This window comes from Rhipicephalus microplus, chromosome 4 (genome assembly GCF_043290135.1).
Source record: "Rhipicephalus microplus isolate Deutch F79 chromosome 4, USDA_Rmic, whole genome shotgun sequence".
Classification (NCBI taxonomy): domain Eukaryota; kingdom Metazoa; phylum Arthropoda; class Arachnida; order Ixodida; family Ixodidae; genus Rhipicephalus; species Rhipicephalus microplus.
The window spans coordinates 123,603,713-123,630,709 of record NC_134703.1 but is presented as its reverse complement, the minus strand read 5'-3'; the positions used below and the strand labels follow the sequence as shown (position 1 = coordinate 123,630,709).

Here is a 26,997-nt window from a genome sequence, read left to right as displayed (position 1 = left end):
GCGCAACCAGCGCCGTCCTGTGGTGGTTGGTTGAAAACACGTGGGTGGCATGGCGCGCATCTCGGTGCCCACGTGCAGAGTTGCGATTCTGGAACTCCTTTCACAGACCTTTTGCCTCGCAGGAGCAGACCCGGCAAGCGGAACCGATGGAAGCGATTACGAAGCAGTGTTGTTACGTCATATTACACAGCGTCATCTGCGAGGCACGTATAGCTAAAAACTTTGAAAATACGTAATTACTTTAAATCGTTCAATGCTTTTGAGCTCGTCGAAGCAGTGCTATACGCTAGGGCGCTAGGATAAGCAATGGCTCAGTGCCGATTAAACTAATGGAAGCAGTGGAGGCGCTAGTACAATGTCTCCCCTAACTGTGTAGCGCTTAGCGAGCCTTTACAAAATACTGACAATTCTTTCAGACAATTCAAGCACCGACCCCACGTCCTGTTTGTAAATCGGTCATCATTATGCCAGATTTTTGCATGGTCAACAAAGCACCTCAACTGATATAAAGTTCTAATATATTACAGTTCATGTTATAGTTGGTTTTTGGTTCATTCGCATGCTGTTCTTCGGTTATGTTGCAGGTTAAAACGCTAAATACGTTGCACGCATCTGTTTCATTTAGGCCGCCATTAGGAATTGGCTCACGCCATTTCCGTCGCGAGAATTACATCTGTAAAAGACGGCAAGCTTCTTTGATGGAAAGCTGCAAGTAGACAGGGAAGTTTATTGAGCATTGGTAACAGTGAATGGTCCACGTGAAGGCACAGGGTGCAACACGCATGTTCTTCCACGAGAATCCTAAACAAAAGAACGCTTGATTCAAAGTATCGTGAGCACTCTAATACAATAAAACGGTAAGTTGTCCCAGAAGGAGCGATGAGAGTACGCATTCAGCGATGTTTGCTGTCCACTGAAATTTCGTTCAGAACTAATTAGCGAGCTGTGCAGACTACTATGGAAGAGCTACGTATAGTTGTCCCTATAGTACACCCGGGCAGATAGCTCAGAGTATTTAGTAAAAGTGTGGACTTAGTCGAGTACTCTAGTGCACTTCCATGAAAGCTCTGTAAGCTGTGCCAAAACACAAAGCTAGAAATACACCGCACATATAAATTATGCAATATACGGGTATCTGCGTTCTGAAACGATTGCAGACGCCGACTGCGCATGGTAGCTGTACGATGGTAACGTGCCGCACTGCTAAGCTCAAAGACGCGAGTTCGATTCCCTGTCTCGCTAGGCGCACTATGATGGAGCTAAATGCAAGAACACCGTTGTAATTATGTTAGGCCGTATTAACATTAATAAGGTGCTCAAAAGTATGCCGGAGCCTTCCGCTGAAATGTATATCAATATTACTGGGGTTTTGGTCAGTAAAGTCCAACAAATTAGTATTGAAACAAATTTAGACGACCTAAAGCACCATTTATGCCCTGTTAAGAGATACTGCGCTTAGAAAAGAAGGGTCATGATTTGCAGCACAGTGATGTTTTTTTGGACAGCTGCATATATAAGGTCTCATTTGAACCACTTTGGAAGGAAATTCATTTCAACGTAAGATGCCATGAACAGTGAGGCACTGTGAAGTTGCCAAATCAGCAATAGAGTGGCACGCATGAAGTAGGGAGCGTCTTATACAACTATATAACAAGTTTGTATGCAAATGTCCGTACTCACAGGATATCAACAGGTACCAATAGGTACCAAAACTCTAATACAGTGTCACATAACACCCATGATTGAGAAACATACAAGCACATGAGCGCTGTATAATTGGTGTTATAACGTGACAATTGACATAACTGTATCGCAACAGCCCAGGATTAGCATGAGTGGTTTGAAAAATAAAGTCGACTCGGAGTATCAACTCTGCTATGAGAAAGTAATATTCTGTACGCTGTAAGACGTCGAAAAGGCCTGTTTACAATAAAATGTTAACAAATTACACCTACTTTACTATGAGACAACAGTAAGCCATTCCTCGTGAAGAACGTCTGACCTGCGTATCAGACGTGAAACTAGAAAACGCAACATGCGTTCAGAAAAAAATTCTTGAGTTGACCCTTCGTGATTTGGGTGCTTGATGGCGGCAAGCACTCTTGTGTCGGCGTTCGTGGAAGGCACTGGTGTACTCCTTTGGTTGAGTATGTGTTTCGTCATTCAGCTGAAGAAGCGAATCTTAGAGGCCACGTAGAAATGAGCACGGGGTTGATATCCGCTCCGCCAGGTGCCGTAACGTTGCCAGCTCCTCCAGGGAGCCTACATGAGCGCCTGTTTTAGAGTGGAGACACCTCAAAAGGTGCGTTTAAAAACTGAGCCAAAATCAGTGGGCAGTCGGACACGATGTTGCCAGCTTCCGCCAAATTCAGCAAAACTTTCTTGTGCGCCACCATTCTGGGGCCAGCCGATGGACACACATTTTGGGACTGACGGACACATTTCACTCTTGAAGCATCTACTGTTTCGTGTTGACACCGACGCTGGACGCCTCTGACGGACATATTTTACGCTTGTTGCATCTTGTTATGCCAGCGAGTCCTCGTCAAACGTCCGTGCCTCTGAAAAAGGCAATCTGGGTCAAGGCCAGCCCGCAGTCCGCCGGGCGCGATCAACTCGACGGAGTGAACACGCGCGGCGCCTCCCTGGCCCACGTGCATTGAGTCATCTGCGCACGTGACAGCGAGCCGGCTTCCTCGTGCCTGGTGGTCTGACGCATGGCGCGGCGGCCCCATTGGCGGAACCTGCCCTGACGACCAGCGGCGCTTCTGATTGGACATTTTGGTTGGACCCGGTGTAAATAAAAGAAGCCCTGCGGCGCGTCGCGATCGGAGGTCCTAGGAGAGGAGTCCCCGTGTCGGAGTGCCGACATGTGTGTGAGTCAGCGGTCTTAGGCGAAAGACTGACCTATGTGTTAGAGAGGAGAGCTCGGCTCTTCGAGTCTCTGTCGGCCCCAGTGCCGAAATTGTAACGCCTCTGTAAATATGCTGTACATAAACCTTGTTTAACTCACCGTCGTCTCGTCCGCTCGTCTTATCAGCTCTGCGCAGAAGCAGTCGCGAGCTGATAAACATACGCTACCAAACGGCTGGTGACCTTCCCGGCGGAGTTGAAAGCAGTGGCGCCTCCGGGACCGTGTTGGCGTCCCCGTCTTTCGCAACAGTGGTGGCTTCGGCGGGATCGGTCCGTCGTACGCAACAGTGGTGGCAGCGGTGGGATCGGCCGGCGTCAGCGACATCGATGCGGTGAGTGCCTGATGTTTTCCCCTCAGTTCACCAGATTACTCTAGCTCAGGTTGTAGTAGTTTAGAGAAGGGCTGTGTGAAGCATTAGAGTGAGCTTTGATCGTTTCAAGCAAAGTCGAAGTGCTTTGAAACCAAAGTTAATGCGGAGGGGGTAAACACGGGAGAGTGAAAAATTGCTTGCGCGTCTTGCTAGTTGACTTATAGTGGGTACGGCAAGTAAATTGTTAACAGGGGCAAACAGCAAGAGGCTAGTGTGAACGATGGAGAACCTTAAAGTGAAGGAACTCATCGAAATTTGTGAGGAACTCGGCATTACTTTGGGCCGTGCGAAACGAAAGCAAGCGATCCTTGAGATCATGAAGGATGAGGGAGTGTCGGCTGAGGAGGTCGATGAGGCCTGGGTGGATATTAAAGCACGCCGTGAGGAGGCTGAAAGGCGAGAAGTAGAAGCTCGCGAACGTGAGGAGGCTGAAAGGCGCGAAGCTCGCGAAGAAGCTGAAAGGCGCGAAGCTCGCGAACGTGAAGAAGCTGAAAGGCGCGAACGTCGCGAGGAGGCCGAGAGACAAGAGCGCCTAGAGTTGAAACGACTAGAATTGGCAATCCTACAGTGTTCGCAGGCGCCTAGCGTAGCTTCTCCGACGATTCAGGTCAGCGGTTTTAGAATTCGGGACCAACTGCCACCGTTCGTAGTAGGCGAGGACATGGCCAAGTATCTCGTCAAGTTTGAACACGTCTGTGAGCGAAACGCTTTGGAGCGGCCTCTTTGGGCGCGGAACCTGCTAGCTCTTCTTCCCGGCGAAGTGTCCGACGCGATAACTTGCTTGTCTAGGGAAGCGTTTGAGAGCTATGACGAGGTTAAGGAAGTGCTCTTGAGACGTTATAAGTTGTCACCCGAGGCTTTCAGGCAAAGGTTCCGGTATGCTGAAAAGGGGAATGAGTCACACGTTGACTTCGCGTTTCGTCTTAAAGCCGATTTAATTGAATGGCTCAAGGGCGAAGGTGTTTATGACGACCGCGATAAAGTGGTGGAATGCGTTGCATTGGAGCAATTCTACCGCTGCATCGAGGAGGATGTTAAACTTTGGCTGCAGGACAGACTTGGGGAAGTACAGTTAAATAAGGCAGCTGAGTTAGCTGAGGAGTATTATACTCGCCGAAAGTTGCATAGCAGGGCAGTGCGCGTTGAAAAAGATGAGAGAAAAGAGGGCTTTTCAAGGAAACCTGATCAACGGAAACCCGTTCCGCACCGTAATTTCAAAAAGGACCCATCTCTTACTAAGGACAGTGTAGGGGAAGGGCAAGAAGAAGCGGAGAAATCGAGTGAGGTTTCTACCACACAGGCATTTGAATCGGAAAACAAACGGAAGCCGCTAATCTGCTACAACTGTAAAAAGGAAGGGCACATCGCGAGAAACTGTCAGGAAAAGTTTGCCTTCGCAACGATCCGAGAATCAGAAAAAAACATGCGGTTGTTGGAGCCGTATCTCCAAGAAATTAGGGTGAATAAGAAAACGTGCCGAGCACTTAGAGACTCAGCGGCAACCATGGACGTTGTCCATCCTTCATTGGTGTCTCCGGATGACTTCACAGGAGAATGCGCGTGGATCAGGCAAGTCGCAGAGGAGCAGAGTGTGCGCTTACCAATCGCCACGGTTGTCATTAAAGGCCCGTTCGGTGAGCTTCGCACCGAAGCGGCTGTGTCTGCCGCGCTAAATGATCGTTTTTCTTATCTTTTCTCCAACAACTCGGAGCAGCTTCTCAAAGAGCAGGGCAAATCGTTCTTCCCCAACTTAGCGTGCATGGCCCTCACGCGATCGCAAGCGCGAAAGCTTTCGCAGGAGCTTGATCTGGTTCAATGCGGTGAACGCTCAGGTGACCTTGTCGGCGGGTCGACGGAACCTCAGAGAGGAAATTTTCCGCGTGAGTCATGTGAGCAGTCACGCGAGCGGCCCGTCGCGGAAGCGGCCGGCGCGGTATGCGTTGGGGGAGACGACATGGCGCCATTGAATCAGAGCGAGAGGGCTGCAACGCTCTTGCCTGTAACGGAAAGTTGGAGCGAGCTGCCGAGAGTTGATCGAGAGACGCTCATTCGAGAGCAGCGTGAGGATCTCTCGATTGAAGCGCCAGTGGAAAGCCAAATTGAAGCGCTAGTGGAAAGCCAGAAAAACGCGGCAAAAGTGCTGTCGAAGGAGCACTACGAGAAATCGGTGAAGAAGCGTGCTTTTGAAGTTGATAATCAGGTAATGCTGCTGCAGCCGTCCAAAAGGAACAAGCTTGAGGTTGATTGGGAAGGGCCTGCAAAAGTAGTATCGAAGCTTTCTGATACCAATTGTGAAGAGAAATTAGGAAGGCGGCCGAACAAAATTTATCACAGTAACTTGAAAACAGTCGTAAATTTACTCTTAAGTGCTTCAGAGGAAGAGGAAGCAGAAATTTTTAGTTCTAGTGAGGTAATCGAAAGGAGATCGAAAGTAATCTGGGAACAGCTGAACCTAGAGCCTAGCTTAAGTTACGGAGGACCTGAGAAAGAGGGCCTGAGAAAGATTGTTTCCGAGTTTGGGTATGTGTTGTCGGACCGTCCCGGAGACACGACGGTGATCGAACACGATATCGAGCTAAGCGGTGAGGAGTCAATCTGTAGCAAGCCGTATCGTTGTTCCCCTGTGCAACGTCGCAAGTGTGAGCCGCTCTTGGTGCCGCATAGGTATCGTCGCCTAAAAGTGGCCGGTTACTGAGGTGGAGCATGTTGCTCCACAGCGCAACTTTGACGTTCGCTAAAAAAAAAAGAAAGGTAAACGTTAATGCAGGTGCATTGAGCAGTGCGTTTAGTTAGTACCTTCTCAACCTTTCGGTTTCTGGCTGGCGATTCGGGGCAAAATTTTGACCTCATCACGACCTGGGCTGAGCGCTCTCGTTCAGAGTGATCTCAAGGGGCCAACTTTGTGGTATTCTAATTCGTTACGTTGTTGTACGTGGGAAAAAAAAATCGAGTTGTCATTTTAAGAGTCTTGTGTCCCACATGTGCCTCTTGATGTAGAGGGAACAAAATTCCGATAGACACGTAGATAGGTATATGTTGTACTATACTTTGTCTGGTGTTCTGTCGGGTGACCGAGGGCACTTGCTTGTGTCGTGTGTTGTCGGTTGTCGAACCGTTCTTAGCAAGTTGCAGAACCATCGACAAGTGCTGAAACCGAAGAGGGTCAGAAGAGACGAGTGAAGCTGGTCGACAAGTTGTGGCGACAAGCCAGTGGAGCTGGGATCCGTCGTCAAAAATGGGATGTGTTCCCGGAACAGTTTGGAGCTGTATTCTCCCTATGGCCCTGGAGGCGAACCTGGAGGGACCTGGCGAACGAGCGCACCTGACATCCGAGCCCCGTGGAAGCAGCTCGTCTTTCCGGTGCATTGTCTGGCGGCGGGGGTGCTGTTATGCCAGCGAGTCCTCGTCAAACGTCCGTGCCTCTGAAAAAGGCAATCTGGGTCAAGGCCAGCCCGCAGTCCGCCGGGCGCGATCAACTCGACGGAGTGAACACGCGCGGCGCCTCCCTGGCCCACGTGCATTGAGTCATCTGCGCACGTGACAGCGAGCCGGCTTCCTCGTGCCTGGTGGTCAGACGCATGGCGCGGCGGCCCCATTGGCGGAACCTGCCCTGACGACCAGCGGCGCTTCTGATTGGACATTTTGGTTGGACCCGGTGTAAATAAAAGAAGCCCTGCGGCGCGTCGCGATCGGAGGTCCTAGGAGAGGAGTCCCCGTGTCGGAGTGCCGACATGTGTGTGAGTCAGCGGTCTTAGGCGAAAGACTGACCTATGTGTTAGAGAGGAGAGCTCGGCTCTTCGAGTCTCTGTCGGCCCCAGTGCCGAAATTGTAACGCCTCTGTAAATATGCTGTACATAAACCTTGTTTAACTCACCGTCGTCTCGTCCGCTCGTCTTATCAGCTCTGCGCAGAAGCAGTCGCGAGCTGATAAACATACGCTACCAAACGGCTGGTGACCTTCCCGGCGGAGTTGAAAGCAGTGGCGCCTCCGGGACCGTGTTGGCGTCCCCGTCTTTCGCAACAGTGGTGGCTTCGGCGGGATCGGTCCGTCGTACGCAACAATCTACTGCTTCTTGTTGACGCCGACGCCGGGCCGTATTCTCGAAGATGAAGTGGAGCCTCCTTGTTGGAGCCAGGCGTACACGCAGTGCGGGCCACACTGTCACACGCTCTCTAGACAACAATAGGACGAAGTGTGGAACTCGGCCGATGGCCATATGCGCACAGGAGGTAGGGAGAACTTGTTGAAGCACCTGTCAAAAGAATTGAGCTCGAAATTCAACCAGAGGGGTGCTACAGACCAAATCCTCTATATGGCCAAGCAAGAAGACAGAAAACAAAAAGTTCTCTAACGCCTCGCGAAAAACTATCCAGCTTTAATCCCTCATGCGATGTTGACTACTCCCCTTACGAAGGTCCGCACGTGGAGTCCCTAGACGAACCTTCCAGCATGGCTGACTTGAGGGAGGCCCTCACGAAACTAAATAGTCAATGGGTCCCAGGCCCAAACGGTATCTCAAATCAAACTATGTGTAATCTGGATGATACTTCTATACAAATACTCAGGGGCGAGATTAACAAGGCATGGGGACAGGCCACCGTCCCGGAATTGTGGAAGCTGGTGTCAGTCATCTTTATCCCTAAACCGGGACGTCCACTGAACCTTTGTAATCTAAGACCCATATCGCTTACATTCTGCATAGGATAAGTGGCCGAACACGTCATTAATAACTGCATTACTCAACACATTGAAGGCCATGGTTTATTTCCGTACAACATGATAGGCTTCTGACGGCGTTAACGACCCAGGATGTCATGAAGCTGATAAGACACTGGATTATCGACGTTCAAATGAGAGATGTCAGGGCAATCTTGGGACTAGACCTGGGGAAAGCTTTTGACGATCTCTCCCGTACTCATATTCTCAACTCCATTTCTAGTTTTGGCTTGGGGCATAGATTCCACGCATTCATCAGCTCTTTCCTCAAAAGCAGAAAGGCCATGACTAAGATAAGAGATCTGAAATCAGAACTTTTCGTTCTTGGCTCCAAAGGTACGCCACCGGGTTCAGTGGTCTCACCACTTCTGTTCAATATTGCTCTCTGTGAGCTTTCCAAGAGGCTCTCACAATTACAATGCATACCCTTTACGCTGATGACATCACTGTCTGTTGCACGGGTAACAGTTAGGGCAGAGAAGAAGAGGCACTCCAACAGGCTGTAGAATACACCGAAGCTTTTTTTAGTGGCACCGGGCTTGTTTACGTCATACGATTTTTTTTTTCAAGTAATGAACTAACTAGCCGAACAACAAGCACTGTTGGCTTGGTGTTACATTGCCTCTGGGATCGTCTCACATTGATGAAGTGGCTTGTCAACCGGTGACGTCACATGACGATGTCGTCATGTGTGGTCATATGTTGACGTCCTGATAACGTTTATATTGCCGCGACATTTTGCCTGCATTCAAATAACGCGCCCATTACCGCGCGCACAAGACACGCATGCTAGCCGTGTTGTGCCCCGCAGAGACGATGAAGGCACGAGCACCTGACCTGGCTGGACCCGGCTCGTATGCGCCACACGCTCAGAACTTCTCACGGAGAGGAAGAAGTCGGCTGAACGACATCCTTGGTGTTCGACTGACGCGCAGTCCTACGACCGCAGTCAGTTCGAGTTGTGGGCACAGGTTCACCCCCTTATTAAATACGTCTGCTGTAATACTCCGAGTGCCCCAACATCGCTACAATATCATTACGTCCTGATGATGATGATGTCCCGATGGAGTCCTGGCGACGTTTGATGATGTCCTCATGATGATGACGTCTCGGTGACGTTCATATGATGACGTCCTAATGACACCTAAAATTTCGGAGACTTATGGTGTCATGATGACGGCACATGGTGACGTAAAAGCTTGACATCATCAGTGACGCAGCTCACGTGGGTCTTTGAATGCTGAAGAGGCTGCGCAAAAGAACACTTAATTTATTGATGATTCATATGCGGGGTTTAACGTCCCGAAACCATATGATTATGAGTGACGCCGTAGTGAAGGGCTCCGGAAATTTCGACCACCTAGGGTTCTTTAACGTGCACCCAGATCTGAGCACACGGGCCTACAGCATTCTCGCCTCTATCGAAAATGCCGCCGCTGCAGCCGGGTTTCGATCCCACGACCTGCGGGTCAGCAGCCGAGTACCTTAGCCACTAGACCATCGTGGCGGGGAAGGAGAACACTTAAGGCCTTCGCTGTGAAACTGAAACGTCAGCATCGCAGAGTGTAGGAATGACCTTATGACGCAAGAGGCCTTTCACATTTCTTGCAAGTCAAATACTTCTGAACGACACTGCGACGGCTTGCCCATCCACCAGCCAGTCGCTTTTGCATGCGTCGCCTTTGATACAAACGCTTTCCTCAAACGCTCACCTCTGCCCCCTTGCGACATTCGCGCTCAAAAGAAGGCAGCTCCAAAGGAGTCGGTGGCGTTTACACACGAGGAAACGACGTAACGGCACGTAACACGCGCATTCTCTCGTCCCACATTTGAGACTAGGCGAAGGGGCGTTAAAAAGATAACTTAAAAATAACTAAAGAACGAAAAGTGAAAGAAAACAGTTGAAGCTTTCGAGCGAGAGCTGACGAAAGGAGCCGTAGACGACTCGGTGTACTTGAGGGGGTGAAAGCCACCACGATTTAACGGGTCAACGCTGCATAAAAGATCGAGCAGACACAACGCAGAAGCGATAGGCCATCGTACGGAACTCCTAGGCTCGGAAGTGCATGGCGAAAAAAAAAAATTTCAAACGCATGCGTACACTCAAAAGTGGAATAAAAGACAACGTCGCAGAGGCAAGAGCGAAGGAAGAGACAGGAGGACTGGTCGCGAGGCGTCTGTCGAGGAAGAAAAGTGAAAGGTAAACTAGGCCGATTCTCACTCAGCGGAAGAAAGGACAAGAAAGAAAAAAAAATGTTTGGGCAGAACATTCAGCACTGATAAAGGAGACCTGGCCGCGGAGTCAGCGTAACCGCTTTCGCTTATTCATGACTTGACGCGTCGCTTTTTTTTCTAGGGCCGGATTGCGATAAGCGAAGCGAGACCCTTGTAGGGGCCTCCCCGCGTGAAAGCGGTGTTCGAGGCTGGCCGCTACTTTTGCACGCTGCGCGAGCGACGCGACTTGAGAGAAGCACGTCGCACACAAGCAACCTGGGTTCTCAATACGTGCATAACGTGAGTAACGTCGGTTGCACGGTGTGCTTTGCTGCGTGTGCGCACGGCGCGTCAGGAATTTAGTTATGAGTGGCTAGTGTTGCGTTAACTGGTGCGCGTGAATGAAAAGTAGGGTGAGGTAAGGAGAAAAATGAAAAAAAAAAGTGAGTGACTATGGTTGACTTCTCAAGGAGCTAGAATGTGGAAAGCTCCGTGGAGCGTTACAGCCCGTGTGCAGACTTCTAAAAGGTGCGTGCAAATTTAAACAGCGATGGGCATGAGCAAACATTTTCTGTGGGTAACATCAGAGTTGGCTGAGACGGGGGGGGGGGGGGGGGGGGTCCATACCTGCTTCTTTGCAATTTTTTTTATTCTTGCACGTGTGCATCTACATGCACGCACACAAAGGCACCAAAAACGTAAATAAAGTACGGTTGAACCCCCACTAACCTTTCGAAAAATGCTTCGGGATGCCCTCCTTATCGGCATAAGCTTAGGCTTGTAAATCCCTGGTTTCTACGCCTGCTGTTAGTGCTATCTCGTACATGATATAACTAAGTGAAGGCTCCTGATCATGCAGCTACAAACATGTGTTTACATTACAGTATAGGATTCGTACTGCTCAGTTTGTCAAGCCTTTGTTAGAGTAGAGTGGGGTAAAATGCGACAAAATTTTGAATATTGTGAATATTACTTATTTCACTTTTCACAATTAGACGTCAATGCAGAAACTTTCCTTTGAGTATAGGGCATATTGTCTGCACAAATATGACCATGTTGCTACAGTTCAAAACGGTGTTTGAAAAATAAGTATATAATGCACTAGATGTCTCATTTTGCCCCAACCTGCGGGGCAAAACTAGACACAGCATGGGGCAAAATGAGACAGAGTGAAAAAATAATGCAGAATTTTGCGTGGAAGGCGCAGTACAGTCACAGCGAAAGCTAGAAGAGCGGCCTTTCAGAGCATTTTCTAAGCAGTCATTCGGTAACTGCTGCAAGAACACCTGCTTGATGCCCACTATGGCTTTATTAGGTAAAAAAACATGCTTCTAGGATTAGTCCAAGCAGGCAGTGTATTGCTGCACAGAATGTTTCTTTATTGGAGAATATGCAAAACTAATTGTTCTCGTGTAGCAGCGCATGTACCAATAGTCAATGTATATTATATATATATATATATATATATATATATATATATATATATAGTGAAGAATAAAGGAGCACACTTACGAAAATTTGATAATTGTTTACTCTACGTTTCGGCCGTGGCACGGCCTTCGTCAGGAATCCTGACGAAGGCCGTGCCACGGCCGAAACGTAGAGTAAACAATTATCAAATTTTCGTAAGTGTGCTCCTTTATTCTTCACTATATTTGCACCGGACCCACAGAATTTCTTTTTTGAATCATATATATATATATATATATATATATATATATATATATATATATATATATATATATATATATATATATATATATATATATATATATATATATATATATATATATATATATATATATATATATATATATATATATATATATACAGTGAGAGTAACAATTCAATGGGCCAGTTAGTCTTCGTGAAGGTATGGGATTTGGCACAACGGAAGCGTTGTCAACAAGGATAAATATATTTATTTCCCAACAGTTTCGGGAGGGGTCCTCCCTTCATCAGGGGATGAGTTATATGACGATGTTCCCCTTGTGCCATATATATATATATATATATATATATATATATATATATATATATATTCAGGTAACCCCGCCATGGTGGTCTAATGGCTAATGCTGCTGACCCACAGGTCATGGGATTGAATCTCGGCTGCGGTGGCTGCATTTTTGATGGACGCGAAAATGCTGTTGGTCCGTGTGCTCAGATTTTAGTGCACGTTAAAGAATCCCAGGTGGTCCAAAATATTCAGAGCCCTTCACTACGGCGTCCCTGGTATTCATATGGTGGTTCTGGGACGTTACACGCCACATATAAATTGAAGAACTTTGGTAATGATATTCACGTGAACGCTGTTCTTGCGTCGTTTTTGTGCGTTAAGAAAAATCGCAGCATAATCACGGAGTTGATGATGACGAGTGGAGCGAAGCGGCCTTCAGCCTGTGCGTCTATTCATTCTTTTTTCCGTTCGTCCGCGCGACCATCCATCCGCCCGTCCATCCATGCGTACGTCCATCCATCTGTCCGTTTATTCGTGCGCCAATCCGTCCGTCCGTCTGCTAGTCTGTCTAGCCGTCCGTCCGTGGGTCCGTCGGTGCGTCCATCTTGTCAACACAAGTACCGCCATCTCGCATCTCCTGTGGCACATACCCACTCTAGAGCGGGTATGTGCCAAGCGTGTCACGCTGACGAACAGGGGAGATTGCTCGACCCTAAAGAGCTTGCCCCTAAAATTTTAGGCTAGTAGGCCTGCATGCGCTAGGCTATTTTTTGTCATTCCTTTGAGAAGCGTGGTATCCGCTAACACCTGAAATTCACTCCATGGGCCCCCACGTAGTCTTCATGAGCCCTCTCCTTGCACTCCACGCAATGGACCTAGACAGAACCCGGCGCTGTTTTGCTCCAGAACTCTTAGAATCGAGCACCCCCAGTCTTTCTTTGTGCTAATAGGGTCTGTTGTTGAAAACTTGGGCTTCATTATATTATTCAATGATTGGAGGTTAGTTATGCTTTGACGCATTTTCTTCGTTTCTTTTGGCCGTTTTGATGCAGAACTGCATGGGAATTTTGTGGCTTTCAACTTCGTCAGCCCAGCTTTGTGAGACGATGGACTCCGGATCTTCTACCACTTCTTATGTTTAGAATTTAGGTATGAGAGAAATCTTACTGAAGCTCGATTTCAAGACGCGTTTGTAAACGACTTGACGTGGAGGTTCTTTCAATTTTTTCATGCACCTTTTGAAAGCACCCTTGGGAACGAGGATCAGCCTTGATGTAGCGCGATTTGAGTAAGTCCTGTCCTCAACAGTGGTCAGCGTTTTTTGATGACGTTTTCCACCCACGAACCTCAATATACTATTTTCCTGTACTTCCTAACCGTCCTAAACAATAAATAAATTATATAAATAGTATGAGTAAATGTTTCTTTTGATAAGACACTCTCTAAGTCATTTCTATGTCATCTTGTTGCATTTGGCCCCTCGCACATGTTCGAATTATTTAAAAATACGCTTTGGCACTGTGCACCAAATGAACCAAACTTTTGGTTGTATGGAGCTAGTAGTATGGAGCGGCAAAATAACACTTGAGTTGTACTGACGTCGAAGTAGCTTCATGCACGAATCCAAAAACTTAGCCGAGCAGAATTTTGCCCCCCTTTTTATGGGTCACGAACGCACTGACACAAGCTGCATAATTTTTCCTGTGCGAACGCTATGAGAAATCACGAAATTTAACACATGAAAAGAGAGAAGTACTAGCACTTATTGGTGAAATAGATAAACAAAGAAGAATACTTGTTGTATCAGCTACAGAAGTAAGCAAAATCAAAATGTTGTTTTTTGTCCCGTGTCTCATTTTACCCCAACCTAACCTAAATAATAAATAGGGTGTTTTATCCATGCGATTAAATTCTGGAAACATTCGACAAAATGTTTAGAGTAAGAAAAGGTTACAATATATCACCTTACAACCACTATCATTTGTAATAACGTGCTTTTCCCACTCCCTAACACCGCACACAGAGTATTCTTGATTACACATTGAAATAGTATCAACGTTTTAACATTTTTCTGCTTCTTCGACGCCCGCTATATGTGAAGCTCATCATTTCAAAAATAATCATATCAATCGACATTTCTGATATTAACAAGCAATATTAAGTGACACTGTCAGCAATTTCACTCTTGTTTAAAAAGCGATTACCTCACATATGAACGTTGCCGATAACTTCCATCGCATGAATGTACCACTAACTTTCGTTAATAAAGAAGCCCCTCTGTAATACCTACGCGTGGAAGAGTCACAAAGTTGAAAAATTATCTGGCAAGAGTTTCCTACAGACTCGGAGGAAACGTGAGGGTAAAGCATAAAGTTTCCTAAAATTAACTAGAGAGGGGCTGCGATCGTTCAGCGACCCTGGTAATGATGGCTAGTACACGGATTTATTTGTGTAGTCTTTCTGCTTGCGGGACTCAAACGCACTTGCGGCTTCGTTCATTGCAGTGTTTTGGATTCGTTTCTTATAAAAGTCACAGCTTTGCCACAAAGGCGAAGCAATGAACGCGATAGCAACAAATTGGAAAGTCACGTGCAAAATAACAAGCAGATCGCAATGTGTCCCGCGTTTCTCACGCATAAACGACGCACGAAACGTACTCACAGGTACAGAATAACGCGAATGAATGTTTCAGTTGTAACTTCGCTGTGTCTGAAAAGCACGCCTTTTTCGCAAACGAAGACTGTGCAACGATTGCAGTGACCTTTGCGCGCCCGGTAACAACAACAGACTCGTTCCAGTGAAAGCCCAACACCAGCCAAGACATACGATTCTACCCACTGAGAGAGAGCGCGCGAGAGAGCGTCCACTTCCCTTCTCTCCACGGGCCAAAGTATGCGTAAGAGATGAGAGCGCGCGCCGCTGTGTCGCGACAATGTGGCGAAGCGCGCTCGTTGCGCCATCTTGCTGATAATCCTAAAAACATATTTCGCCCGGAGATGCCCGTGAACAGCGATAAGTGCTAGATATAATAGCTTGCCGCTTGAACGTCGAAGGAGCTGCTCCTTGGTGGCTCAGTGGCTAAGGCCCCACATTCACGCTCACGACACACACACACAGTGTGTGTGTGTGTGACGTAAGAAGGCAGGGAAGGTTAGGAGAGGTAGATGAGGCAGAAGTGACAGTAGAATAAACATGAGGTATGAGCCAGGCCACGTCTCCCATTCATCATAGCGTCACACGAGTCGACAGGATGGAGACCTGCCTGCCCCTTCATCAGTCGCTCATCATCGACGCAGTTCCCCACAAGACGCCCTGACCATACATCCACTGCCGATTCATCTTCAACCAGGACACAACGACCAGCACCATGACAGATTCATCGGCCGACCGCCATCCCCAAGTACACCGGAGCAGCGGACGATGGACCCGTGCAGGACTGGTTCTACCTGTACGAGCTCCACACTACCGCTGCATCATGGTCGGAACGGGAGATGATCGTCAACTTTACCGACTACATCTCCGGTGAGGCTTTCAAATTTTACCTCACTCACATATTTCAAAATGACGAGTCATGGAAAAAGATTAAAGAAGAAATGACCATCCGATTTCAAGAATACAATGACGACTATGAAGAGGACGCGCTTATAACCAACCATCCACAGGTAACCACACTCGGTTGTCAATTTCACAAGCAGTTTTCAAGCTTACGAACGCCCAGCATGAATCGACCACTGCCACAACACAACGTGGAACATGAGCACACTGACAGGCGACCAAGCGTATTTCGGGAAAACCACAACCATCGCGCAGGCCGCCGTTTTACACGCAAGAGGGCACTTCCAAAATCATCGCTTCAGCATATAACACGAGACGTTTCTCAACCACTTGATGCTCCCTATTCTTCGTCTCGCATACATGGCCCGCCACCCGGTTTTACATCACGTGGCTCCTCGGGTGCTCGTAACGCTAACCGTCTGCCTTGTAAGGACACCATGTTCACAATAAGTGAACCATCGACGCATTGGGAAAATACCCAACCACACCATGACGACTCGAAAAGGTGTTTTTCATCGCAAGACTTTATTTTTATGGCTCAGCAAGCTTTGCAGTCCGAACCTAAAAATGCCACGTTACCTATGGTATCCCCATCCAGTGCTCACAGCTCCAAGAACCAAAACAACGCAGAAGTAATACATACACCAAACCTCACACGCTGTTGTCTGCCAGAGGCGTTCATACTGGACCACTTTACCGAAGCTTTTGAAGAGCATGCTAGCAATGATGGCACATTACCAACTATGCCCGATAAGCAAGACACCATTTCACCATGCATCAGCTGTCTACAGGACGCGTCGAACCTCGAAGGAAATGAATGCCCAATTCCAGAAGGGGCGCCACTACAGCCATCTCCTGAGCAGCACCAGCAAAGCAAGCAAAGCCAAGTACACAAACTCAGGAGACAACGAAAAAGACTGCATCGAGGGCATCCAAGAACGCAAAATTCAACGGAAGTGCACTCACCAATTGAAGAACATCGGAAAATAAGATCTCGAAACCAAAGACCAATTCAAGACGTCAGACACTTTCGCACAATGAAAAGTCACCAGAGACACTCCCTGCCTCAGCTATTACACCGGCTGCACCACCACAGAGAACGCCGAGAAAGACGCGGAAGGACTGCTTGCCCACCGCAAGCACTCAGGCACTTCGTCACACTCTGTCAAAAAGCACTAAAGCAAGAAGCACTGGGATGGCACCATTCACAACTAAAGATGCAACCCCGACGACATCCGAACTTCAAATGCTACAGACACTCCCAACCTTGTCCATTCCTCACAAAAACTCAACCGATGTCATCACCAGTTCAGATTTCCAGGGTGTGGTTATGCCATCCAGGACGCAACAGTCAAGCTCGTCCACCAGAGTCGTCATAAAAATCACCGGACTGCTCCCTCAGCCTTGAAGATTCAGTGAAGTTGTGAAATTCCGTCGGGACGTGAAACTGTGAACTGGGCCATTGTTTTGTTTATTCTCTTCTTCAATTTGTTGTAGTTTGTAACCGGTGCCATCTTTCGGGGGAGGGGGAATCCTGTGACGTAAGAAGGCAGGGAAGGTTAGGAGAAGCAGATGAGGAAGAAGTGACAGTAGAATAAACATGAGGTATGAGCCAGGCCACGTCTCCCATTCATCATAGCGTCACACACACACACCACACACACACACACACACACACACACACACACACACACATATAAATATATATATATATATATATATATATATATATATATATATATATATATATATATATATATATATATGTGTGTGTGTGTGTGTGTGTGTGTGTGTGTGTGTGTGTGTGTGTGTGTGTGTGTGTGTGTGTGTGTGTGTGTGACATATGAAGCGATGATTGGTAGAGGCAGAGGAGGAAGAAGTCAGAGAATAGAATAAACATGGCGTATGAGCCAGGCCACGTCACCCATTCATCATAGCGTCACACGAGTCGACAGGATTAAGACCTCCCAGCCACTTCATCAGAGTCTCATCATCGACGCAGTTCTCCACAAGACGCCCTGACCGTACTTCGACTACGGAATCACCTGCTGGCCGCACACAGCGACCAGCACCATGACAGAATCATCGACTGACCTTCCCATCCCTAAGTACACCGGAGCAGCGGACGATGGGCCTGTACAGGACTGGTTCGACCTGTTCGAGCTCCACGCAACCGCTGCATCATGGTCGGAACGGGAGATGGTCATCAACTTTACTGACTACATCTCAGGTGAGGCATTCAAATTTTACCTCACCCACATCTTCGAGAACGATGAGTCTTGGAAAAAGATCAAAGAAGAAATGATCACCCGTTTCAAAGAAAAGGATGAAGACCTGTCCGTACTTCATCAGCGGAAGGCTTTTCAACTCACCCATCACAGTTACGCGAAGTCTTCCCGCAGTAAGCCTATTTTCCAAACCAGTCCTCAGAGAAAATATACCACCATTGTACCATCATATGACTCTTTCGAAAAAACGTCACGCATTCGAACACCGACTGGTAACTTGCACGTCGCAACAGACAAGGTAAAGCGTCCGTATACCGAAAAGAATCTAGACAATTTCACCAAAAAACTGAACCTAAAGCCACCTTTCCCAAGAGCAATGAAATCAGTATTTTCAACGTGTTCACTGCACCACAACACTTCAGATTTTACTGAACCAACCCAATGCCTTGATGCTTCGTGTCACACACAAGGCCCACACGGTTTCGAGCGTGTGACAGAATTTACGTGTGACGAGCTGGTCAATCCTCGCAATACCAGCCCCCACCCTGACGTTCCCGACCAGGGTCGTTCGACAGATATCCTCAGCCTAATCACGCTGCAAAAAGAAAAACATACGCCATCAGAACCACCTGAAGCCATGTCTGTCGTGCCCTCATCGTCAAGTGATAACACACATGCGAGTCGAAACACTGCAGAAGTTTCAAATCCGCCAATGCCAGAACATTGTCAACTGACAGAAGCATTTGCAATCAATGATGACGCACAACCATTTTGGGAGCTTTCTCATCAGTCTGTCACGCTGCTTTCATCGCAAAACGAGCCCAGCAGTAGAGTATCGACTGCCGCCTATCTAGTGATTACAACATCGCGCAAAGAAAAGGGGACTCATATTCCTGAAAGATACCCATCTGACCAAGTTTCACAACAAAACGAGCTATTTGAACAAATGCAACTCCAAGAACCCCAGGCACTACAACGCTCACTTGAACAAAAACAGCGAACAAGCGAAACCTCATCACGAGTATACTTGTGGCTTAATCGGAGACAACACCAATTAAAGAAGCAAAGACATAGTCACTCCCTAAACCATCTTAACAGAAAGCAACGTCGACAATGTTTTCTGCACCAGTTCTCAACGCCGTGTCTACGATTCAACAAACTGAGAGAAGACCACAGAAAGCTACGAAAGAGACGTGCAGCTACCACGTGTACAATGAAGGAACAAAGGCATCATACCATCAGCTTCGGTTCTCGCACATGCAGGCTGCAAGCACTCGTTCTGTCTCAGCCACGACACAGAAAGCAGCGTCTACGACGGAGAACTTCGTGCCTACGACATCCGACTCTCAAATGCTACAAGTACTTCGACCCTTGTTCATTCATGACAAGAATCTCTGTGTCATCAGTAAGTTCTACGTTCAAGGCGTGCTTCTGTTGGCCAGAACGCAACAGTCAACCTCGCCCACCAGAGTAGTCGTAAAATTCATCGGACTGCTCAATCGGCCTTGAAGATTTAGTGAGATTGTGGAACTCCGTCTGGACGTGAAACTGTGAATTTGGGCATTGTTTTGTTCATTCACTTCTTTAATTTGTTATAGTTTGTAACCAGTGCCATCTTTCGGGGGGAGGGGGAATCGTGTGACATATGAAGTGATGATTGGTAGAGGCAGAGGAGGAAGAAGTCAGAGAATAGAATAAACATGGCGTATGAGCCAGGCCACGTCACCCATTCATCATAGCGTCACACACACACACACACACACACACACACACACACACACACACATATATATATATATATATATATATATATATATATATATATATATATATATATATATATATATATATATATATATATATATATATATATACGATGAGTGACGGTGACGCCGACAGCAAAATCCAGCGAGGAGTATATAATTGTTATCGCAATAAAAAAACGGACCGTTTCGTACTTCGTGAGCGGATTTGTATTGGCAAACGTAAAATGTTAAGGTGGTGAAATGCAACTGCTGAACAATTCCTGATTGTTGTTTCGTGACAAAGAAATTCCTAGCCACGCGAATCCAAACGGAGCCAAAATTACGATGCTTAGATCAATGCATGCACTATCCATCATTGCCATGTTCGCTGAAGCGCTATGCACTGCAGCTCCCAGATACACTAGCGCCATAATTCCCTCTAGTATAATTATATGAAACACCATGGGCTGAGGAACTTCTTAACCGATTCTAGTGAACCTATGTGGTAAAAGAAAAGGCTGTCTTGATTGCCTAATAATAATAATAATAATAATAATAATAATAATAATAATAATAATAATAATAATAATAATAATAATAATAATAATAATAATAATAATAATAATAATAATAATAATAATAATAATATATTAATATATTATTATTATTATTATTATTATTATTATTATTATTATTATTATTATTATTATTAATCATTTATTTAACGTGCCCTGGAACAACCATGAGGTCTTAGTGCAGGCGCAGGCACAAATAAAACAATACAAACAAACAAATAAACAATACAATACAGACACTTAACAAAAATCGAATAAAAACAGTCAAAGCATGCAGGAAAAAAATCAGGGCAAGATGGGAAAAATAAAAAAAACTAAACAAGCACCTTGAAGAGGAAGTGAGAAATGAATGGTATGATGAATATACACAACTATGTGGAAACCTTCTTGAAACCAAAAAAGAGAAGGATCTGTCCTGAGAAACTGTGTTTCTCAGGACAGATCATAAAAGTTAACATGATATGGACTTTGTATTCTGTGAACAGTAGAGCGTTGAAAGAAGTTGGCAGGTATACATCACATGGTAGATTTTCTCTGCTAACTCGCGCGCAATCCCAAAATTTACACAACTGAGAAGTAAAGGGCAGGATCTCATACTGTGAACTAGTTTGTAAAGAAATAACAGGTCAGCACGATTTCGTCGGCCGTGAAGTGATGGCAATAATAATAAACTGGCAGTGTTGGAACGAGATAGAGAGTCACTCCAAGCAAAACGATGATAGCGTCAGTACATACATCGATCAGTATGTACAATCATCAGTACGTACATACGCATGCACTGATTGTTTTAACATGTAATTCGCTTTGCTTCTTTTGAATAAATAAATACAGCAGAGAAATAAACCTTTGATCATCGTAATCGTCGTCGAATGGCATACAAGTAGGCATACACTACTAGAGCTGGAAAGTCATGATCATTTCCTTCATTCAGTGTATTGTACGCGAGTCTGTAGCAATTGTTGTCTTTCATTTTATTGTACGACTAGCGACTATGTAAGTCACATTTATCTAATGCACGCATGACTCGACGTCAAAGTTGCTTGTTAAACTCTTTACAATGTCAGAACAAAACAAAAATAACGAGAGATTGCGCCTGCCTCAAAGCGAAAATTTACCTAAACGTAATTGACGCGTTCTGCTAGAGCCATAATCATCATCATCATCATCATCATCATCATCATCACTGTTCACTCATTTTTATATCCTCTGCAGGATGCCGGCCTCTACCAATAATCTCCAGTCTATCTAAAACAAGAATATTTGATTTTTCCATACATACTTCTTCCTTTCATCGCTCCATCTAACCCACCCTGCGAGTACGTACAGTTTATTTAACAATACGTGGCTGTTCCCCACAAGCTGTATTTTCTCATATTGCAAAGGGACAACCAAAACACGCTCGGACAGTCAACATTATAGTAACGCTCACACCGTCGCCCTCCAAAAATAGCCTCTGCTCGTTCTCTTCCCGTCATACAGATCTCCCACGCCTTTAACCTGCGCAAGGAGGATTTAAAAAATTGCTGGAGTGGAAATCGTAGCCTAGGAGTGAAGCCGTGCCTCTGGCAAGATGGCGGCTGCGGTGGCCACCTTACTAGGGGCATGATAAAGTATCACCGTTCAGCGATTAAAAATGGTGCGTTTCACTCGCATGCCCAACGAGTGTAATGGTGCTCCAAGTGCGTCTTAGAGCTACTAGTTTTTCTTAGTGAGCCTCCGATCGGAGGCAAAGCCCTTTGAATATTCAGTCACCCATACTCGTTTTTGTGTGTTATCTCGTCGGGAACAACTGTCCTTTAATATAAAACTAACGCAGAATTAACACTAACATATCAAAGTCACTTGACTTCTAAGTGGACACTATCAGAAAAGAGCATGTTTCCGCCATCTTGGCAGTGGCAAAAGATGGCTTCACTTCTGCTGGCAAGGCATTGCGGGAGCTTCCACTCCAGCAATTTTTTTAATCCTCCTTGAACCTGCGGCATTCCTCGCCACCATTAGAATATGCAAAGGAGGAAAAGTAAATCGCAATATTCAGCGAGGCAACGAGCCTGCCGAGAAGACATGCCCCATAGCGCCCTCAAAATGCTGCACACTTTCCACGCACACAGACACGGCAGGCAGCGTCCACGCAGTGAAGGAGATCGCCCGAGAAACAAGGTCACGTTTTCCGCACTGCGGCCGGACAACACACCGGCCGCACGAGCCCTCCATGAAGACGGCCGATAAATGGCTCTACGCCTTTGTGCGATCAAAAATTTAAAAAAGAAGCCAGGCTTGCATATGTCTTTGTGGTATGTAAAGAGTCAAAAGGTACATATACAAGTGTGTCGCTTGCTCCTCTTGACCAGCACGCGCGTGATCGCTTGAAACTCCTCCTCTTCAAGCCACACACGGACACTGACACAGGTCGTGGCAGCGCTCGAGTTAGTACTTCGGTGATTGGCGAGGAAGGCCACAGCCTTGAATACTAGAAAATAAAAATATTATCCACAAGGAAGGAAGAAAGCGAACTGGCTCGCGTATGTACATGAGCCCACGTGCCTGAAGAAGGCCAGTGTACCTGACTGCCTACGGGCAACTATTTTAAAACCACTCCGCGCTGTCCATCAGTGAGAGTGGCCGGCAGATATATACTACAGACAGCGACCAGACAAGCCGCGGAATGTGCGCCCCCGAATCGGCCTTTTTCTGGGACGCGCCGACTCGGGCTTTCGGTTTCTTGTCAGCCTACTTTCGCTGACGCAGGGAGTGGCTGGAAAAGCAATATAAATATCATTTTCTCTTCTTTCTGTCTCTCAACTTCCTTGTTATTATATTAATCCTGCTATCCATAGCATACCGACATACTATATGATGGCATTTGTATGCTGGACACGGCAGCCTTAAACGAGGATGCACAGGGGCAGTGCGCCAACTTGCTCGAGGCTTCTTCTTTTTTTAACCAGTGCGCCAACTTGCTCGAGGCTTCTTCTTTTTTTAACCTTTTTTGGGTGCGTCTTCGCAGTGGGATTTACAACATTCAGGACACACAAAGGCAGGGCGGGTGGAATAGAAAATGGCAGCACATGTCGTCGCCTTCCCTTGAAATCTTAGTTCTAAAGCAATTCGTCATTTCAATATACTAGCCCCGTGGCAGTAGTCTAGTGGCTAAGGTACTCAGCTCCTAATCCACAGGTCGCGGGATCGAATCCAGGCTGCGGCGGCTGCATTCTCGATGGAGGCGAAAATGCTATATGCCCGTGTGCTCAGATTTGGGTACACGTTAAAGAACCCCAGGTGGTCTAAATTTTCGGAGTTCTCTACTATACGGCGTCTCTCATAATCACATAGTGGTTTTGGGACGTTAAACCGCACATATCATGATAATTTCAACATACTAAGCTTAAAATAACGCAAGTAATTCATTCGACTGGTGTTTAATGAAAAGAACGTCGATGATATCAAAACTGGTAACCAGCACTGGTAGCCACTTAGCCAACCAAACAAGCACTGGCCGAAGTAATCCATCATTTAATCAATATATGTCACGATTTAGGGGCCAAATCCAGGTTAAATAATGTTATGAGGAACACCGAAGTGGACATGTCGACGTCCATGGCGGGAAAAGGAAGCCTTCACCTGCGATGCAGTGGTTCGCTGCTCCTTTCTCTCCCCCTCAAAGTCCCTTCCCACCGTCTTGCAATACTATATATGCTAAGCTTGCCTTTCCGTTTTCTCATCCTTTCCATCCACCTAACCGATCCATCTCTTCTTTTTATTATCCATTTCCTTCCACCCTCTTGCTATGCTACGCATTACACGGCTATACCCTTGCACTCATCCTTGCCTTCCTCCTCCCCCTCAGCCTCACATCTCTCCTTTTCACCTTCGATTCCTTCATCCCCCCTTGCTACACTACACAACACACGGTTGTGCTATGCTTTACTCTTTTACTTCTTACTTCGCTCGTTCTCATCCACAGCACCATTCCACATCACTCTCAATTCACTACCCACCTTTCGCGGTAGTACACTACACATGGTTACGCTACAGGGCTGTATGCATGGCTATATATGATCTACCCTCCTCCTTTTTCTTTTCACCCTCACTTTCCTTTCTCGCCCCCTGCTATACTATAGAACGCAAAGTTTTGCTCTATATGGCTAAGCTATGCACGTGAATTTCCCTGCGTGACGCCATACACGGCTACGCTATGCTTCACCTTCTCCCGCGCTTCTTCCCCGTTTTATCTTCTTTGCAGCACTCTTCAGCCTTACTTTTATTTTCCGCCCTCCTGCTATGCTATACTATACATGGCTATGCTATACGCATTGTTCTGCCTACGTAACACCAAGCAACGTCCTTGGATGGCAGTAGACGATAGCCCGGGCCCCCTAATGCTCCGCACGAATGTTTTACCTTCATTTATTATATAGCTATCAGTGATTTACTTACCTGCCTGTTCTTTGGTGAGGAACATGTAGCATCAGTTTAAACGGCATCATTCAATGCATTTTTCTTACCTCGCAGTCATTTGCTTAAAGGATAAAATGGAAACATAATGTCTTTTGCGCATTATTTTTCATTGTGTAATTTAGGATAAAACCACTTAGATAGGTGATACAATTTTCGAGTTTAACCAGATCGAGAATAGATTCTTTTCAGGATGAACTAATCGAGGCGTGCCCTTTTAGGCTCAGTGTCATAGACAAATATTTTTGTTTCCCGTTGTGACCACGAGCACTCGGTGTTTTTAGTTGCTTTTAGCGGGACGGCTCAGAGCTCTCCCTTGGTTGAGTACAAAGTACTCGAAATCGTTAAACATTTTTCTAAACAGACAACCTGAAGTGTGCTTTTATATGGGACGGCTCACTGCTTTCCCATAGTTGAGTACGAAGTACTCGAAATTGTTGAACACTTTTTCTAAAGACACACAACTGCGCTCTTATAGTTGAGTATGGCGCGTACTCGAAATCGCTAAATATTTTTTATGTGCGAAGTTCCTTTAGGCGTGGGTCCTGCGTCTCTTGTATGTAGTAGCCACCTCTAGTTGTAGTCCTTGGAATGTCCGCTGGATGGCGGTACATGTATATGATGAATATATGATGATAATGTGTGAGATGGGTGTACTACTTGAGTGTTCACTAGATGGACGGACGGACCAACGCCTCCTAGATTTCTCGTGCCTGCCGGATTACTGGCGGTCACTTGGGAAGCGGCGGTCATCGGAACTACGGTGGTGGCGCCACTCAAGTAGGGGTGTCTTCAAATAGGTTTTTACGTTTTTGGAGCTTATATGCAACAAAAATATCATAAGAAAGTTTAAAAAAGCGTAAACGTAATTATAATTAACCCTACGTAAGTGACGTTGTCATTCAAAAAGCAACTTCTTTAATACAAGGCATCCTCTGAAATTAGTAGCAAACGCCAAAATTGCTGATCTCGAAAGCCAAGGACAAAAACTCTTACTCCTAGGTAGTCAGCGCCGTTATAGATGACTGGCGTTTCGCACTCATCCGGCAGGCACGGGAAATCTAGGAGGCATTGGACAGAAAAACACACAGACAGACGGATGGATGAACAGACAGACAAACAAAAGGATGGATGGATGGATAGACATGGCCAGCAGATGATTCATGGTTTGCCAAATAAACCTTTTGAAGCTACGCCCCACTCATCATTATTCACTTTATGTATATGCTTTGATTTTTTTTAACACTTGTGCCTATTTGTGCGTCCCGCTGTAATCATTTTGTTACCTGGTAGAATAGTACTTGCCTGAACTGCTGTTACTTTATTCGCAGACAACCTTTCTTCCCGATACAGTTAAGACTACAAAACCGAATCGCGCATATCCTACCACGAATGAATGTAGTGTCCTTATTTTCTACGAGCCATATGCAAATTATTTTAGGGGCAAAGCTCCTTATAGCGGCACCCATTCGTCCCTCGTAGCCGTTGTAGTATGTAACGAGTATACCATTTTGACCTCTAAGGTGGTACCGGTGAGAGATTTCTTCTGTGCGTTGTTGAACAATAAAAGATAGCGCTCAATGTACATGCCAATGACTGCTAAGGGGGAATGAGAGACAGGAGAATTCGGCTTTTAGTTAACGCGCACGCTGCAAATTTTTTATTGTTCAACAACGCACAGAAGACAAGAAAGGATTGCTACGTTATACACGCTGGGCGTAACCTCCTAGGTTTCAGAAAGGTTTAGCGAGCGTTCGGCCGCAGTACCATGAATACAGTGAACTAGTATATACCATGAACTCGAGGTGGTTAAAGGTGGGAAGTAGACACGAAGCGCAAGCCGTAAGAAAGTGTGCGTGTGCCTCCTCTCGTTCAGTCCTTGGCATATCCGCTGGATGGCGGTGCTTCTAAATGAGTAATATGTGATGAAAAGATGCGAGATGGTAGTACTTGGAGTATTGAATAGGTGGACGAACGGACACACAGACAGATGCATGGACGAATGCACGGATGGCTGCACGGACAGATGGACGCATGGACGGACGCTGGAGCGGATGCATGGACAAAAGCAGGGACGGACGTACAGATGAACGTGTGGACGCACGAAAAGATGCACGCATGGACGGACGGATGGACGCACGGGCGGGCCACACAGACGCACGCATGGATGGACGGAAGCAATAACGAATGGATGGACGGATGCTTCGCCCCCCTATCCAACATTCACTCCGTGGATATGCTGCCATTTTTATGTATTTCAAAAG

General features: G+C 46.4%; 1 protein-coding gene across 4 annotated transcripts in view; it reads left to right on the top strand.

The window, feature by feature from the left end:
- Positions 1-26,997, top strand: part of LOC119172342 (trypsin-1) — a 131,975-nt gene that overhangs the window by 57,790 nt on the left and 47,188 nt on the right. For 2 of the 4 annotated variants that reach the window (XM_037423398.2, XM_075893619.1), the window contains exon 1: positions 10,365-10,515. The exons of 1 other annotated variant lie outside the window; for it this stretch is intronic. Coding sequence is in view for 1 of the 3 variants with exons in the window: in XM_075893617.1 (XP_075749732.1) it covers positions 10,694-10,743 (50 nt within the window). In the remaining 2 variants the exon portion in view is untranslated. Of the gene's footprint in view, positions 1-10,364; positions 10,516-10,589; positions 10,744-26,997 lie in introns of those variants that run through there. One more of the 4 variants, XM_075893617.1, reaches the window with a different exon arrangement.